At 30.9% G+C, this 18,251-nt stretch overlaps 1 protein-coding gene across 1 annotated transcript; it reads right to left on the reverse strand.

Annotated features, from left to right (window-relative positions):
* Positions 1-758: 758 nt before the first annotated feature.
* Positions 759-1,715, reverse strand: LOC132640597 (auxin-induced protein 6B-like). Its single transcript, XM_060357237.1, has one exon. It carries the CDS (start codon positions 1,505-1,507, stop codon positions 1,037-1,039), a length of 471 nt encoding a protein of 156 aa, XP_060213220.1. The 5' UTR covers positions 1,508-1,715; the 3' UTR covers positions 759-1,036.
* Positions 1,716-18,251: the final 16,536 nt, after the last annotated feature.

Below are 18,251 nucleotides of genomic sequence, written 5' to 3' on the forward strand. Positions count from 1 at the left end.
CCATAAGGAAAATTTCATTAACTCATTTAACCTTTAGGTGATACAATATGATTATGAAACTAATTGAGCGTCACTTTATTTGACTTAAACAGCTCAGCATCTGTGATTCTCATTTTCAACTTAAATTTGGATTACAATCCAACCTATATAACAAGATATGGAACCGGACATTTATCAAACCGGGCCGGTTCAAACCCTAGCAATCTCAAGCAAACGAGCAAACCCATAAGAAGCAGCTTCTTTACATGCCTGATATAATAAACCTTCAGAATTCACTTCAGAAATCACCGTCACAATCTCATCCAACCGAATAAAATATGACTATTAGATAATAAGTAAAGATAAAATAAAAAAAAAATAAGATAACGATCAGTCGGGACGTTTCGTCGTTACATTTAACGGTACAATAAAATCAGTGACAGTCAAAACAATAACAACACAATAACAACAACAACAACGAACTCAGTAAAATCTCACAATGGCCGGTCTGAGAAGGGTAAAGTGTACGCAGATCTTAATGTTGGGAGGCTATTTCCGAAAGATCTCGGTTCAGGAGAAAGTATGGCAAAAAAAGTCAGATAACAACAACCAATTCAAAGCAGTATAGATCAAAGACCATGATAAACAATCTGAAAAAAGAAATAGATAAATAAAATTCTCAAAGTACAAGAAATAACATATAGTAGCTACCTGACAGTCAAAACAAATATCATATTTAAACTAACACAAGGCGTAACCAAGAAAGATGAGCATTAATATTTTTCAAATTCCAACGTCAATTTCATTAATTCAATCTATTTTTCATCATCAGAATCATTCCTAAAAGAAAAGAAAAGAAAAATCACCAACATCTCTTTGGAACCCAGCAAACCTTCATAAAACCAAATTTCTGAGTTCACAAATGGTTGAAAAAAAAAAAAAAAGATAACACCTTCCTAGAAACTAAACAAAAGGTTAGGTCAAGGAAAAATAAAACCCCCTAAGCGTAAACCTAAATCTCCCTCCTCAAGAACCGGACCAAACCGAACCGGCCGGTTCAAACCCTAGCATTCTCAACCAAAGGAACAAACCCATAAGAAGCAGCTTGTTCTTTACAAGACTGATCAAAACCCACTTCAGAAATCACCATAACAATCTCATCCAACCTTAAAACACCATATCTCTGTTCATCATTTTCAAGCAACTTCAACATTTCTTCAAAAAACTCAACTTCACAAGGCAAAACCAAACCACCAGTGTGTTGATACCCAAACTCCTCTTCAGCCTTATCAAGAATAGATATAAAAACCGGTAGATTCAAGAACCGGGTTGGAATAACAAACCGGCGTCTCTCATGACCTACATAAACCGCTAACGAACCGGAAGGTGTACGTTTCCGGTTCGAACCGGCCGGTTCTTCGTCGGATGAGGAGTAAGAGAGGACAGAGCGGTTCTTCCAACGTTTGACGACTTGTTTGAGACGGACAATTTGGGTAATGATGTGAACTTTCTTGATGGTGGAAGACATTGTTGTTGTTTGAGGTTGTTTTTAGCTTCTTCTTGGGATGTGTGCAAGGGAGAGGAGGAGCGTTATTGTGGGGTTTGTTGAGAGGTTTTATAGGACGAGTCAGGAGTAGTAGAATGGCAGTTGAAGCCTTTTTGGGCATGCCTACAAGACCGGGCGTGGAGTGGTAGGGTATAGTTACTTTACATCAAACTAATAATATAATTTACCATAGTTAAATAATTTAATGTGGTAATTTACAAATCATAATTAAGTAATGTTATCATATATTCATACTCATGGCTTGCGTCAATTTAATGTAAACATTCGGTGCTGATAAATCTTTATGGAATAACTACATGATATAACTAACTCTAGTACATATTTAAATTTAGTAATTATAGTTTAGATTAATTACATCTTATAGCTAAAAGTAATATGCTAAATACAATCAATAACTACATATATATTGAAAGTAGATTACCCATCATCACATTATTCACTTCCATTCCAACCCAACCCTCTCATCTCTCTCTCTCCCCTCTTCCCCCACTGCTCCGGTGAACCATAATTTGGGCGTCTTCTCCGGCGAACTCAACATCACAACCGTCCCCCTCCATGTTGCCTTTATTTTGCTTTCTTGTTTTGTAACTTTCTATATAAGTCGATCGAGATACTTTCATTAAGCAACATTTGGTGGCTGCAACTAATTTATCAGAAAACATTGTGGGATTAGTAGGAATCCGAACGCTGTTGGTGATGATGACGATGATGGTGACGGTGTTGATGACGGCAGATTCGGTGTTGATGATGCTGACGGTGGATCCGGTGTTTGATGACGATAATGGTCCGGTGTTGATGACGATGACGATGACGGCCTGGTATACGTCAGATTCGATCAGATGTTGTTTTGTCGGAATCTGGCCGACGGTGGCTTTTCCGGTCAGATTCCGGTGTCGGATCTGAAAATCGTGTTTTTTTTTTTAGTGTATTCATTAAATTTTTAGCATACAATTCAATGTTTGGGTGTATTTTATTTCTTGTATTCTGTATTTGAGTGTATTTGTTAATTTTATTTCTTGTATACAAATGACTACATTGAATTTTGAAGTATATACAAATGAATAGAGTGAATTTTATTTCTTTGTATTCAGTTTTTTAGTGTATTCATTAACTTTTTTAGTGCAAAATTCTGTGTTTTGTATACAACAGATTAAATATAATAAATTGAATACAATGTAAAAGTAGCTACAATGAATACAGTTGAGTTTGTATACATTTAAATTGAATACAAAATTCAGAAAATTTTAATGACTGTATTCATGAATACAGCGACGTGAATACAATAAGTAACAAGTGCTGAGTTTTGCTATATGTTTGCTACATGATGTAAATAGGTAAAATATTGCTAAAAAGTAAAAATAAGGCTTCCAAGTTAGTCATTTATGAAATTTTCCCAATTTTTATTGTAGGATATGTGAAACAAAGTTACTACTTTCTCGATCTCAATTTATGTATTTGGTTTTGATTTAGTACGGAATTGCAAAGTTTGCTCTTCAAATGGTTTGATCTTTAATTTTTGCCCATCAAATGAGTTGGTCTCCAATTTTTTACTTCAAAATTGAACTTATACTTAGCATGACAAAAAAAATAAAAAATTACAGGCGCTGACGTAATTTATGGATATTATGATGCGTAAATTCTACCCCTCTAGGCATAAGTTTGATTTTAAATGACAAAAATTAAAGACCGGCATAAAATAGGAACAAAAGTGCAAATGACCCGAAAATAAATAATAACCTGTTTGGCCAAGTATCTAAAATCAGCTTATTTTGAAAAGCATTTTTTAAAAAAAAGTATTTTTGTGAGAAGTTGTTTCGGTTTGGCCAATTAATTTAAAAAGCACTTTTAAGCCGCAATTTGCATTTGGCCAAGCTTTTAAAAAGTATTTTTAAGTGTATTTTTCTAAAAAATGTTTTTCAAAAAGTGCTTACGGGGAAAAGCTACTTTTTTTTAACTTCTGAAAAGCTGCTTCTGCTACTCCCAAAAGTACTTATTTTTTTCAAAAGCTTGGCCAAACACCTCACTTTTTTTTAAAATAAGCACTTATTGAAAAAAATAAGTACTTTTGGAGAAAAATAAGCTTGGCCAAACAGGCTATAAGACTTTTGAATCTTCTAATTTTAAACTAAAAATATGTAGAATTTACCAAAATGCTCTTTAATCATGTAATCTTAAATAACATGTCATGTGAAAAGTTAGAATTAAAGAGTTGCTAAAAAATGAAGAGACATTTAAACGAACTAAAAGGGAAAATACGAAAAATAAATTGAAATAGATGGAGTAAAATTTATCATTATCTCGTAAAAGAAATGTGGAGAAAATCTCGGAGTCATTTGGTACCTGGGCTAAGAATAATAATTTCGGGATAAAATTCGAGATTAACTTTATTCTATACTTAATTTGAAATTTAGCTAAAACAAATTAGTAATTAAAGAAATATTTTTCTTAATTACCAAATGAACTCTTTACAAAACAAGGGTGAATTTTAGAGGTTTTATAGGAGTAGTAGTAGCAGAATGTTAAAAGACTTTTTGGGATGCCTAGAAGACCGGATGGGGAGTGTTAGGATATGTGGAAGAAAGTTTACTAGAATTTTCGTTTCAATTTATTATGGATAAGGTAAAGAGAAATGTGGAGAAAATTTCGTGATTCGTTATCCAAGTATTAGTTTGTTGCTAGAAAGTCTTTTTTTAAAACAAATTATCAGATAAATATCATTTAATTATAACTGATACAAAAAAAAATTAAAAAAGAAACGTAATTGTAATATTGTAAACCGCAACTAAGGCTAATGTTACGAAATCAAATCGAAAAGAGGTCTTTGAAATTGTCGCGTATAAATACTTTTTAAAACAAGTGCTCCTTAATATCAAATTAGAGATCCGAGCTCTGAAAATTAAAAAAATAATTTTGGTAGATAGCACTTTTCTTGCACGATTGGAATCTAGTATAATCAAGACTCGATACGGATATCAAACATGGAATGGGAGATCAAAAATATAATTGATTCGCCCATCCTTTTCAAGATACAATTACTACCGGATACAGTTCTATTCAAATAAAATAATAATTACCCTTACCCAATTAATATTGCTTAAACATTAGTTACGAATTCACCATCAGAGGATGTGGTGCAGAGGGTGGGACTGCTCCTTTCTTAACCAAAGGTCTTGAGTTCAAACTTTGGGTATGGAAAAATTCTTAATAGAAAGCGCTTCTCCCAAATGTACCATATGCGGCGCGTATCCGAACATAATCGGGCTCCAATATGAGTACCGACACCGAGTGAAAAACCAAAAATATAATTCTTTCAATATTCTTTACTAATTTCTTCTTAGACTATTAAGAAGAAATGCCAAATGACCTTCGTGAGCTCGAAACATTAAAAAAAGAACGGGATATTATGGGAATAATAAATATGGATATTATTCTCAGTTCAATTTCCCCCTCCTATTTGAAGTGGAATCATCATGTAAACTTGCAAATTGTAATTATATGTCATTGGGCCTATAATCAACTGTTAAGAATTAAAACTTTAATTTATTTCATATATAACTAACCAAATCAAAGTTGGCCTTTGCCGTGTAATGAGATTATTCAAATATATCAAGAAAAGCAGGGCTTAACAGGTTGTCAACTTGTCATTTTGAGATATAAGGAGAGAATTTGTTCATGGAAAAACACTATTTTAGTACTTCATTCGATTTATTTTCACTTCTCTTTTGTTTGCCATATAAAAACATTAAACATTATTTAGTAATTCATTCGATTTATTTTTGTCATTGAGATACTAAATTATTTTTATGTATTCTTTAATTTTAATTTAATATTATTCTTTCTTTCACCATATTAAACTCTCTCTGTATTATTTAAGTAAGCATAAAGATAAAAGAAAATTAATTTTATCTTAATTTTTCAAAATAACATGTGTTTTTGACCAGTTATTTAATAACAAATAACAAGTAAATAAAAGATTCATTTCTACTAAGTTGAGCCTGAATTGCAATAGAGGACCCCACTGAAGTTATTAATATTGACAACTACTCCCTTCGGTTTGATTTCCTTCATTTCAAAATAAGTGAATTTTTTTTAAAAATTTTTTTGTCCAAAATAAGTGAATTGTTCAAAATTCAAGAAGTCATTAATTAAACTCTTTCAAAGTCACCCATCTTTTCAATATTTTTTTTCATATCCCAACACACAATTGTTTGGGAAAAGACATAGGATAATTTAGTCAAGTGACTATTTCATTAATACTATTAATTAGATTTCTTAAAGAGTGCGCCACGCATCAAAAATTCAATTATATAGAAATATTATTTGAACGTTTATCAAATATTGCTTTGTTGTCAATTATATAGCACGCGTTGAACACTCGAGTCGACTTCATGACTTTAATGCTTTTGCTTGATGTTTTTGAACTCTAAGTGGTCGTTTGATACGTAGACAAAATTATTCCAGGATTATAATCCTGGTACTAATTTATCTCATTTTTTAGGACTAATTTATCCCATTTAAGAGATGGGATAAAATAATTTCAGGATTAATGAGATATCCCATCTTTAAATTTGGAATGCATTTTATATTTTGTTTGATACAAAGTATAAATTTATCTCAGAATAAATTTATACCTTCTATTAAATATAGTATAAAATTAATTTCGTAATTAATGCTGGAATATCTCAACTAATACCGTATATCAAACGTCCTTAAATCATTGAGCCGAAAAACCCAGTTTTTGACTCTTGTAAACCGTAGATTTTCAGATTCAATGAATGCACACTGGCTTGATAGTTGGTTGTTGCTTCAGAGAGTAATCACGTTGACTCGTAAAGTTTTGACTACTTAACGGCTCCATTTTCTAATATTCCTCATGCTTTTTTCTTTTTACTTATTCACTTTTAATTTGACACTTATTTTTTAAAATTATTTGTTAAGAGAGATTGTCTTTTGAAAAATTAATTCAAACACACAGTTTTCAGAATTATTAAATTTGTTTCACTAGTCTAATAATGCAGTCACATATTAAACACGAACTACATGAAATAGCCACAGTTTATGATTGTGCCTTTATTACAGAAGTTTATTCGTGCGTGTGGAGAAGAATCTTCAGAGAAACTTCGTAGAATTAGAGAAGGAAAAAAGAGAAGTTTTTGTCTATGTTAGGGAGTAAAAGCACAGAAGTCTCCCTATTATTTAACAGACACAAGAGACTGGCTCAGGAGGAATCCTAATCGTTGTCTCTTTTCATCGTTTTAATATAAATTAGATATATACAAATATATATATATTTATTTCTTAGTTATTATTTATATGGATCCGGGTTGACCAACATGCACTACTAAAATTTACTATTTTCTCATTGAAATTTCCCACTAAAAATTGTTCAGTGGCTATTCCCACTGAAAATTGTTCAGTGGCTATTCCCACTAAGCATTGGTGAGAAAAACTTAAATATCAATGTTTTCACACGAAAAAAATAGGCAGTTTCCCAGTATTTCAATGGGACCCTGTTTTCCACCATTCGTTTTCCCAATGAGATGATTCGGTGTGAATGAGATGGAAAAATCATGTCTTATACAATAAATTTCTCACTGAATTTCGGTGAAAAAACCTCTATTTCTAGTAGTTATGGGTGGTCCGATCTAATTTCCTTTAGTCTTACTAAATTTCTCATACTAATTATGTTTTGAAAATTTAAATTTGACTACTAATGCTTTGTATACTTATTGATAAGGACTACTCCATAGTTGCATTTTTTGTATTTTCTTTTTTAAAGTCTAATTCGAATAAGAGTGCATCATTCTATATTTACTACATTTTAAATTTCACATTTTTACTTTATAATAAATTACACAAATTTTACGGAATCAAATAACATGTTTAATAATATAAGATTCCAATGTTAATTTTATATGGCATGTGTAATTTACGATTATAAAATTCAAAAAAATTATTTATATTCTAAATATTTTGCATTGGATCAAATTATTACACATTAAATGAGCGGGAAGTATCTAAACTTTCAAATGCAACGTTTTTAATATCATAAGTGGCAACATTCTCTAACGGAAATAAACAATATTCTCTCAATCAAAATAAATGAATTGTTGGAGTGTGGCACATCCCTATAGAAAGTTAATTAAACACATTAGTTAAAAGGTGATTTGTCAATATTACTGTTTTAGTTCTTCCCAATTTTTTCTTAAAATCAGAGATAGTCATTAAAGATATGAATAATTTTACAAAAAAATAATAATTAAAACATCTTTGAACTTTGGAAAATTAATTCATTTTGAATCATAAAAAACCCTCAGAAATCCATTTATATTGAATGGAGGAAGTAGTAGTCAATAGATTCGAAGAGAAATCTGATACTCCCATGGTCCCATTTTCATTATCGCCGTAAAAAAAAAAAACTACGCCAATAAAAGAACAATAATATAGAGTCATGTCCTCAGTAAGTTAAAGGTGTGTCATGTCCTACCTAATCATCTTCCTCCGAGTTCTTATTTTGCCTATCTCTGTCTCTCCTAAAACCTGTTATAACCAACCTACTTAAACTATTTAAAATAAATATTTTGGGTAATTTTTTGAGTTAAAGTGACAATTAGTATTCCTGCGTTTCAAATTATTCGCCGTGGTTACTAAAAATAGTTGTCTCAAATTATTTATCATTTTAGAATTTCTAAGCATAATTAATTATTTATTCTATTTCACCCTTGGTAAAAATTTATCATTAATGGAGATGACACATAAATAGAGTAAACATTTAGGTCGTTTGGTTTGAAAACAAGTTATGATAGGATTAGTTATGTTGGGATTAGTTATCCTGATATTATTTTTTATTAATTGTTTGGTTTGTTGTATTAAAAGTAACATGCATTGTATAATTTCTAAGAAAAAGTTGCTTGTTTACAACAATACACTTCATCTTATTTAGTAGAAAAATGAGTTTAAGGGACTTTTGGGCTATTTTTGTCATTTTTATTGTTTTATCATGTGATAACTAATATTGAGATTGTTATTCCACCCTCTGTCAGCGGTAACTTATCCCAGTACTATTTTTAATCCTAGGATAACTTATCTCAAGATTAGTAATCAAACAAGGGATATGGTGGTACAAAGCTTTTATCCCAAGACTATTTTTCCTTATCCATCATACCAAACCACCCCTTAATGGAGAAAGATTACAACTTAGACATAAATAAAGGTAAAGTTAGTCAAATATCCTTCTTAATTAATACTCTATCGGGTTAAAAAAGAGTGTTCACTTAGCCATTTACACGCTCCTTAAGAAATTACTAATAAAAAAAAGTGTGCACTTAGTCATTTGCACATCCGTTAAGAAAATGATAACTCTTACATAAAAATAGGTAATTTGACTAAAGTTAGAGATTTGACCACCTAACATTTAATAAAGACAAAAAAATAAAGGCTATGCGGACTCTCTTTTTGAATTGAAAAGCAAAAAAATGACAAATAATTTAAGACGTGGGAGTATTAATTTGGGACGGAGTGTTTAGTGGATTCATTGGAAGACGAGTGAGGAGAGATTTTCAGTTAAATGCAGTTAGTTAGTCAAAGCCAACTGAAAATCAGGCCACATGTTCCCATCCTCCACGCTTCCCAACTTTGTACCTAGAAAACTCCGTCACGTGCATACAATCATACGACAGATCATGTTTTGCTAATTATCTTTAAATTAATTAATAATGTGTGATGTTATCTTAATTAATTAATTTGATATACGAATTACCGAAGATATACTCGAGTCTCAACTCTCAAACACATACAGATTTATTCAAAAAATTTAATGTCGTAAAAATTATCTCATTTCGAAAGCAAAATAGTATAATAAATGATTAAATTGTAAGCATGTAGTAGAATACTCAATGGCCGTTTACCATATGATGAGAGTAAACACTTTAAATTTTTCTTGCAATAGATATTTTTTACTTAATACTCCCTATGATCACTTTATCTATCCACAATGGATTTTGCACGCCCTTTAAGAATTAATAAATAACGGACATCCATGTTAATTGATATATAGACTTGATAAATGATTTGAAAATGAGTAATTAATGTTAAGGGTAAAATATAATTATTATTTTTTTACAATAAAAGTGAACATTTATTTTTAGCATAATGGACAAGTAAAAGTGAACGGATATAGCATTGTTTAAGGTAATCTAGCTAATACTTATTTTTAACAAGAACTTTATTTCAAAATGAAATCGATATTCGTATTGAAACTTAAAATTATATATATCCTCCTACTTTTGAACTATGTAAACTTTAGTATTAAATAGATATCCGTATTCAAACTCAAAATTATATATATCCTCCTACTTTTGAACCATGTAAACTTCTACATTAATTTAGTGTTTGCCCACAGTGTGAATGCATTTAGATCAATTAATAGAAGTAAACCAAGTTGATTAATAAGAGTAACAGTTAAAACACAATCGAATCAAGAAAGGATCTCCAGTAATGTACGTCCCATGAACGTGGAGATGCTTCGGCAAATAGCCATTAAAAGTAGTATAGAGTTGACTAGACACATTTTAAAATTTAAAATAGAAGATTATAACAGTTTGTCCACATGGCACATGGCTTAAATCAGATTGAGAAGTGTTTAGCAACGGTATCTAGAAGAAATGACAACAAATAAAGAGCTGTTTATCTTATTAGTGGAGTAATTTTTTTTTTCCTTTTTTCTCTTTTAAATATAGGGCTAAGATTCATATATGACCCTAAACTTTTTGAAATAATTTAAGTTTGTGTTTCGTTAATAATTGGGGTCAAATTTTTATTATGTCCTTATTCACTAATGGTGGAAGTTTTCCAACATATGAGATTTTCGCTAGAGTAAAGGGTCAAATTTGAACGGTGCCAACAATCCCGATATGCCCTTTAAAAAGGTTTCATCCGTTTCAATTTGTTTGACATAGTTTAACTATGTTATAACATTTGTATATTATAAGCTATTTAAAGTTTGTGATCTTAAATATGCTTTAATATCTTTGTGGCTATAAAAGAAATTATTAAGGAAATATAACATCGTATCTTTTTTTGTTTTTTTTTTGAAGAGAAAGAAGCAAGAAATGAATATAACTAAGCTGCATTGTCTAAATAAAAATTATTAAGCTGCTACTTCCTCTGTGCTAACTTGTTTTTGGGGTGTTTTATTAATACAAAATTTGAAAAAAGAAATAATAAAAATAAATATGGAAATATATCAAAGTTTTAAAAGACACAAAATAAAAAGTAAAGCAAGAAAGCACGTTAATCAAATTGAGTAGAAATTTTATTTTATTTCAAAGTAAGAATATATGATGAGGCAGCAAAAATCAAATGTAAGCAATATATCAGGTGCTACTTAATACTGACTTAATAATCTCTTCAATTTAACTTCTACTTTAATTTTCTCTAAACTAGTCGAGCCTTGCTTAGATTCTTAATTACTTGCTCTGTCTCATTTTATATGAAGATGTTTGATTGAGCACGAAATTTTAGAAATAAGTGAGAATTTTGAAATTTATGATCTAAAGCAATTTATAGAAATTTGTGTGGATAGAAATCATTTCATTAAAATTAAAAAAAAAATTAAAATTAAATTGCTACAGAATATAAAAAAGTGTCAATCTTTTTTAGGGTGATTAAAAAAAAAAGTGTTAGGGGAGTAATTTTCTTCATCGTGACCATGTGCAGTCTCATATTTACTTTTGTCCTTTATAGTACACCTAAAGTTGAATTACAGTACGAATCCTGTACAATATTTTCCACCGAAGTCTATGTCAAAAGAGCATTCATTCATGAAAAAAGAAAGGTAAAGGTAAAAGACAGAAAAGAGATGGGTCATCATGGCTGGTCGAATATAGCTAAAAATATTCAATCTGCCTTTTGCCTTTTACGGTGCATTTGCTTTTTCTTCATTTTTTTTTTTCTGTTTTATCTCGGTGTCCGGTATTCGCATTAAAACCCGACTATATCGACGTAGGGCCCATTTCTGGGGAACTGCTCCCTATTAAAGATTTTTCCTTTCTCAGGACTCGAACCAGAGACCATTAAAAAAAGAGCAACTTCATCCACTATACCATATCCTTTAGTGATTTTCTTCTTTCTTATCTTCTTCTTTATTATCCTTTGAATTAAGACATTAAAGTGCATACTCTTTTTTTCAGTTTTTGAACTTACTAAAAGTAATGGTTTCAAGTTTAGGACAATTGTATTGGACCACAAGCAACAAAAACGGTACTGAGCATACGTACGTAATTTTCATAGTATCTTAAGGATTAATTTGGTGTGTTATTAAGTTCAGAATAACAAATTTTTAACCTATAAATTAAAGATGCTTTGTAACATGATTAACAACCTCCATTATAAAATGTTCAGTATGTTGGTAGGGATATCAATTTCTTTGAATTCAAGCCTTGTAACTATGTTATTCAATGGTGGAATAGTATATTATGACAGTCGTGCCCTCAGTACTCCACTGACAGTAGTCATATTCAAGGATTCATGTATCACGATACAAGCTCATGACAGGTTTGTATTGTTGGAAAATACCTATTTTGAAATATTGCCCTATATACCTATTTTAGGGAAAAGGATTTACAAAATATCCGCAGGTATTTATGTTGTATATCTTTAGGGTATACAATTTGCATATTGTATACTTTAATGGTATACAACAGTATTTTGTAATAGCATACAATATACTATGACAATATACTTCAGTGATGTTATATTCATCAATGGTGGAATAATCGCAACTCGGAAAAAGGGCCTAAAATACCCTCGAACTATTAGAATTGGTGCAAAAATATCCTTCATCCACCTTTAAGCCCCCAAATACCCCTGTCATTCACCTTTGAGCCCCCAAATACCCCTGGCATCCACCTATGGGGTCTAATATACCCTTATTTCTAACAGTCTCATGTTAACGCCCAATTTTGTCCATCCTTTCGTCCAATTTACATTGTTGAGCTTCTATTTTATTAGAATATTAATTATATTTTTTTTTATCACAACCTTTAGTTAAATTTCTTGATGATCTCTATTATTATTATTATTATTACTACTACTACTACTATTACTATTAGTACTATTATTACTATACTATTAGTAATAGTATTATTAGTATTACTATTATTACTATTACTATTATTATTATTATTATTATCATTATTATTATTATTATTATTATTATTATTATTATTATTATTATTACTACTACTACCTTTTCATTTTACTAGAAAAAAAAATCACTCATGCATTTATTTTCCTTCTGGCTTAATTGCAGTGTTAATCCTATTCGTATCTCTATAAATATTTATTTAAACATACTTTTTGTATTAGCGTCACACTTATAGTTGTTGTTATGTTTCTATGATTACTTTACTATTACAAGTGATAAAATTATTTACCAAAATATTTTGTCCCTCTACTTTTATTATCGTTATGAAAATCGAGAAAATCTATTTGAAATTACTATATTCCCCAAATAAACCAAATAAATTTTTTCACCCATTTCCTAAAGTTTCTACCCAGCCCATAATCCCTTTCCAACTAAAAATCTCTAAAGGCATCAGGTTACCCCCAAAACCAAATATCCATAACTCATTGTTATTTACTCAAAATTCCTAAGACCCCGTCATCTCTAAATTTCGTTAAAATCAAACATTCCCCGATTCTCGTCGAAATTCCACGGCTACAAAATCCTTTTCTTTGTGCCTTTTATATTCTTTCATTTATTCTAATTTGGTTTTCTCTTCTCTTCTCCTTTCCATTCCACTTTATTTCCTTAATTCATTCACCTTAATTTCTTACTAGTAATCATAAAAATCATAGCTTAATATCCGCCTTAATTGCGAAATCGAAACTTTCCTCTTTTCATCTAATATGCCAAGAACAAAATGACAGAAGTTTGGACCCGAATCTGTTTGAAAAAACCGTCCAAGTTCAAGATTATTAATAATAATAGTAGTAGTAGTAGTAGTAGTAGTAGTAATAAAAGTAATAATAGTAATAGAGATCATCAAGAAATTTGACCACAAGTTGTGATAAAAAAAAATACAATTAGAAGCTTAACGATGTAAATTGGACGAAAGGATAGACAAAATTGGGTGTCAACATGGGGCTGTTAGAAATAAGGGTATATTAGACCCCATAGGTGGATGACAGGGGTATTTGGGGGCTCAAAGGTGGATGAAAGGGGTATTTGGGAGCTCAAAGGTGGATGGAGGGTATTTTTGCACTAATTCTAATAGTTCGAGGGTATTTTAGGCTCTTCTCCGTTTCAGTTGGTTCTTATCTAAATTCTTCATTTTTTTTAAAGAATATTTGTTGCACTTTTTTGAATTACTGTTAATATCAATTTCTTTGAATTCAAGCCTTGTTAGTTGTAACTATGTTATTCAATGATGGAATAATTAAAAATTTAGCTTGTGATTCTAATTTGTTGTTTATTAAAAAGCTTAGGACTTGGGGAAATAACTATTGTTTGGAATGATTTTCATTGAGGAAATCGAAGACCCACAATTATTGAGCTTGAAGCTCTTGAATGTGAATTATTAACTTGAAGATTTGTTGTTTGATTCAATGTGGGGGTTACAAAAATATTATTTCTAGTGCCTTAAGGAGTTCACACTGCAATTTGGTTGCATTTGGAGCTAATTTGAGGTGCTTGACATGGGATATTTAAAGATCCACCATTGTTTGAGTTTGGAAAATAGGTTGAGCTAGATCTTCTCTGAAATGCGGGTATAAGGGTAATTATTTAACGGGTTTTACTATTGTAAATGGTATTGATGGGTAAAATATTTGTGTTGTGTAGTTAGTCCTAAATAGGCCCTATATTGTTCGCTTTACCACAACAAATCTTATAGATTTATCCCTCGAGCTACGCCATTATCAAGCCCAAGCGTGTAACATAACTTATGTTATTTCTTATAAAGTTCTTCAGATTTTTTTTTCCTAATTCGATGTGAGATTCGGCTAATTATAAGGTTTAACGCACATCTTTTCTTCGAAAGCTTGTCATCCTAAAAATATGTCAGTCCTTCTCTTTGACCCCTTTATGAGCATCACATCACATTTTATAAAGATACAAATGTAATATCGGATATTACATAGTAGTATTAATATGTAAAATATTTCTTTTCAAGCAAAACAATAAACATAAAAGGCTTAATACCTAGATGGACCCTTAAACTTGGCATGTTTTGTAAGATAGACATATAAACTTATAAGGTGACCAGATAGACACTTAAACTTACTCAAAGTGTATTTTTCAAGTTTTTCAGTTGTTTTGAAAACAAAAACTATATTTTTCAAACACTCACAATTTTCATGGCCAAACAAGCCCTAAATATATCACAAAATATTTTTTTTAAAATGCAAAAATAAGGCAAACGCATATACATGAGACTATAAATGTGCACTTAAACCAATAAATACTTGCTAATCGCAATTTTGCAGCTTTCAATTAACTCGGATTTTTTTTTTTACACTTGAATAATTAAAAAACAATAACTTTAACCAATAAAAATCCTTAAAAAAAGAAATTTCAAATTAAGAAATTTCTAAGTTCAGTATTTCAAGTGTAAAAGAAATTTCAAATTAAGAAAACTGTAAAGCCGAGAAGAAAATCCTTAAAAAAAAAGAAATTTCTTAATTTGAAATTTCTTTTTTTAAGGATTTTTATTGGTTAAAGTTATTGTTTTTTAATTATTCAAGTGTAAAAAAAAATCCGAGTTAATTGAAAGCTGCAAAATTGTGATTAGCGAGTATTTATTGGTTTAAGTGCACATTTATAGTCTCATGTATATGCGTTTGCCTTATTTTTGCATTTTAAAAAAAATATTTTGTGATATATTTAGGGCTTGTTTGACCATGAAAATTGTGAGTGTTTGAAAAATATAGTTTTTGTTTTCAAAACAACTGAAAAACTTGAAAAATACACTTTGAGTAAGTTTAAGTGTCTATCTGGTCACCTTATAAGTTTATATGCCTATCTTACAAAACATGTCAAGTTTAAGGGTCCATCCGGATATTAAGCCAACATAAAAATAAATCAGAGGCAAATATTTGAAATTATGGTAGATGTTGTTTTCCATCCGTGGAACGGAAACGTCCACGTAACAAAATAATGCTATGGAAAAGGTTAAAATTTATAGAATGGACCAGTACTAGACTTGGGTTTGGGGCTTTGGGCTATAAATCTTCCTTTAAATGGTACCATGAATGCGCCTACCCTCTATTGCTAGTCTTAAATTAATTAATGTGTAGAGTTAGGTGTAGGCATTAAACCAAGATACTAGATCAGTTTGGTCAAGTTATCTATCTAAACTTTTCTCATTCATTTTGAATCGAACTGAACTAAGCTCGACTTGTTCAAAACTGAGGTTCTACCAAGTTAAGCTTGAACACATTTATTTTATGGCACAGCGATATTTAAGTATATATGTAAAAATCAACGAAATTGTGATAAAAAGTAGATATGAACCCTTAATTTTAAAAATATAATGGATCCAATACTAACTGTTTTAAAAATTGAACCCACAAAACTTAAATTTTGAATCCGTCCATATTTGCATGCTGCTCTTATGAAATGTATTTTTTGTATATAGTTTTGAAATCATGATGATCTAGCATGATTTGTAAGTAATTTAACAAGATAGCTAGGTTGAACATAGTACGAAGTCAAAGTCCTCTGTCATGACTTGCATGCCATAGTTCTGAAATGATTTCTTGCCTCTTCTGTGTTTGTAGCTTTGAAATCATGATGATCAAACAAGATGTGTGAGTAACCCCACAGGACGACTAGATTGAATATAGGATAAAACCATATTTGTTTGTCATGATTTACATTCTACAGTTCTAAAATCTATCTTTTTCCTCTTCTGAGTTTGTAGCTTTGATTCCATGTCTTGTTTGCGGGTTTAATTGCTTTTGGTATATCATTTAGTAATATTTAATATAGAGAAAAGACATGTTTTAACCTTTGAACTTGGCACGAAAACTCACTTTAGCAACTAAACTTAACTTCTATTTATTTAACCCCCTTAACAACTTACGTTTCAATTATTTTCCACCCTAAAAAAATAATACCACTCTCACAATGGGAGGTGTATTACACTCACGCCACGTCATTGCCACGTCGTTGCCACATCATTGCCATGTCAAAATTACCAACACTTCATTTTTTTGTTTTTTCTTTTATTATTTTTTCTCTTTCTCTTTCTCTTTCTTCTTCTTTCTCCTCATCCTCACCCTACTTTTAACAATCACTACGTCGCCGATGCCGCCGCTGCCACCGCCACCTCCGCTGCCACCACCGCAAAACAAAAATCATTATTATTATCAATCCAAAAAAAAATCACCACCACCATCTTTAACCCACATCCACAACCACCATCTCCCCCATCAAATTTCATCCAACTCCTTCTCAAATTAGTCCCACTTACACTTCAATTCGTCCAAATTGGTTGTTTTGGTTGTTATTGTTGGCCATTATTAACATTATTATTAGCAAATCCATTTCTTCCATAACCATTATTCCATAACTTTATTTTTGAAAGAAAATCAAAATCAAAATCAAGAACCACCATCTTTAACCCACATTCACAACCACCATCATCATCTCCTCCAACAAATTTCATCCAACTCCTTCTCAAATTAGTCCCACTTACACTTAAATTCGTCCAAATTGATTGTTTTGGTTGTTATTGTTGGCCATTATTAGTATTATTATTAGCAAACCCATTTCTTCCATAACTTTATTTTTGAAAGAAAATAAAAATCAAAATCAAGAAACCAAAAAATGGTGAAAATGAAAGAAAAGAATGATGAGAATATAGAGAGAAAGAGGGATTTGTGACGAAGAAGAAGAAGCAGCAGGGGGGGGGGGGGGGGCTGTGGAGTGAAGAAAAAAAAGAAGAAGAAGAAGAAGAAGGGGGGGGGGGGGGGGGGGGGGGCTGTGGAGTGAAGAAAAAGAAGAAGAAGAAGAAGCAACTGGGGGGAGGGGGGGGCTGTGGCGGGGGAGGGGGGAGGGTGGCGGGGCTGTGGAGTGGGAAGAAGATGGTGGGTGGGGCTGTGGAGTGGGAGGGGGATTGTGAAGAAGATGGTTTTTATTTTTATTTTATTTTTAATTGTATAATGTTTATTTTATTTTTTAATTGTATAACCTTTATTTTATTTTTTAATTTATAATAATATATATATATATATATATATATGAGCGGGTTCACTTTTTTTTGTTTTTCACTCTCTTAATTATTATTTTTTTACTTTTGTTTTTGCCACGTCAGCATTTGGGGTGGAAAATAATTGAAACGTAAGTTGTTAAGGGGGGTAAATAAATAGAAGTTAAGTTTAGTTGCTAAAGTGAGTTTTCGTGCCAAATTCAGGGGTTAAAACATGTCTTTTCTCTTTAATATATCATAGCTATTATACACTAGTTTTGGTAGGTTGGGTGGAAGAAATTTGAACATAATTCTTCAACTTTGGAAACTTAAATTTGAAGTTAATGGTCTGAGTATTACTCCTGCCGTGCTTAAATCTATTTAAACAGTAATTTAGTGAGTTTACTTGAAGAATCACGAAACATTATTAGTCCTTAGTGTTGATTCAATAGATCTTGATTTGGAGTTGTTTGAGGTAACTAGTGATTGGGGATTATTTATTGGCGAGATCA

The sequence above is a fragment of the Lycium barbarum genome, chromosome 5, assembly GCF_019175385.1.
Source record: "Lycium barbarum isolate Lr01 chromosome 5, ASM1917538v2, whole genome shotgun sequence".
NCBI classification, from domain to species: Eukaryota; Viridiplantae; Streptophyta; class Magnoliopsida; order Solanales; family Solanaceae; genus Lycium; species Lycium barbarum.

Coding starts and splice junctions, on each gene's coding strand:
- LOC132640597 (XM_060357237.1), bottom strand. CDS start 1,507: ATGTCTTCCACCATCAAGAAAGTTCACATCATTACCCAAATTGTCCGT.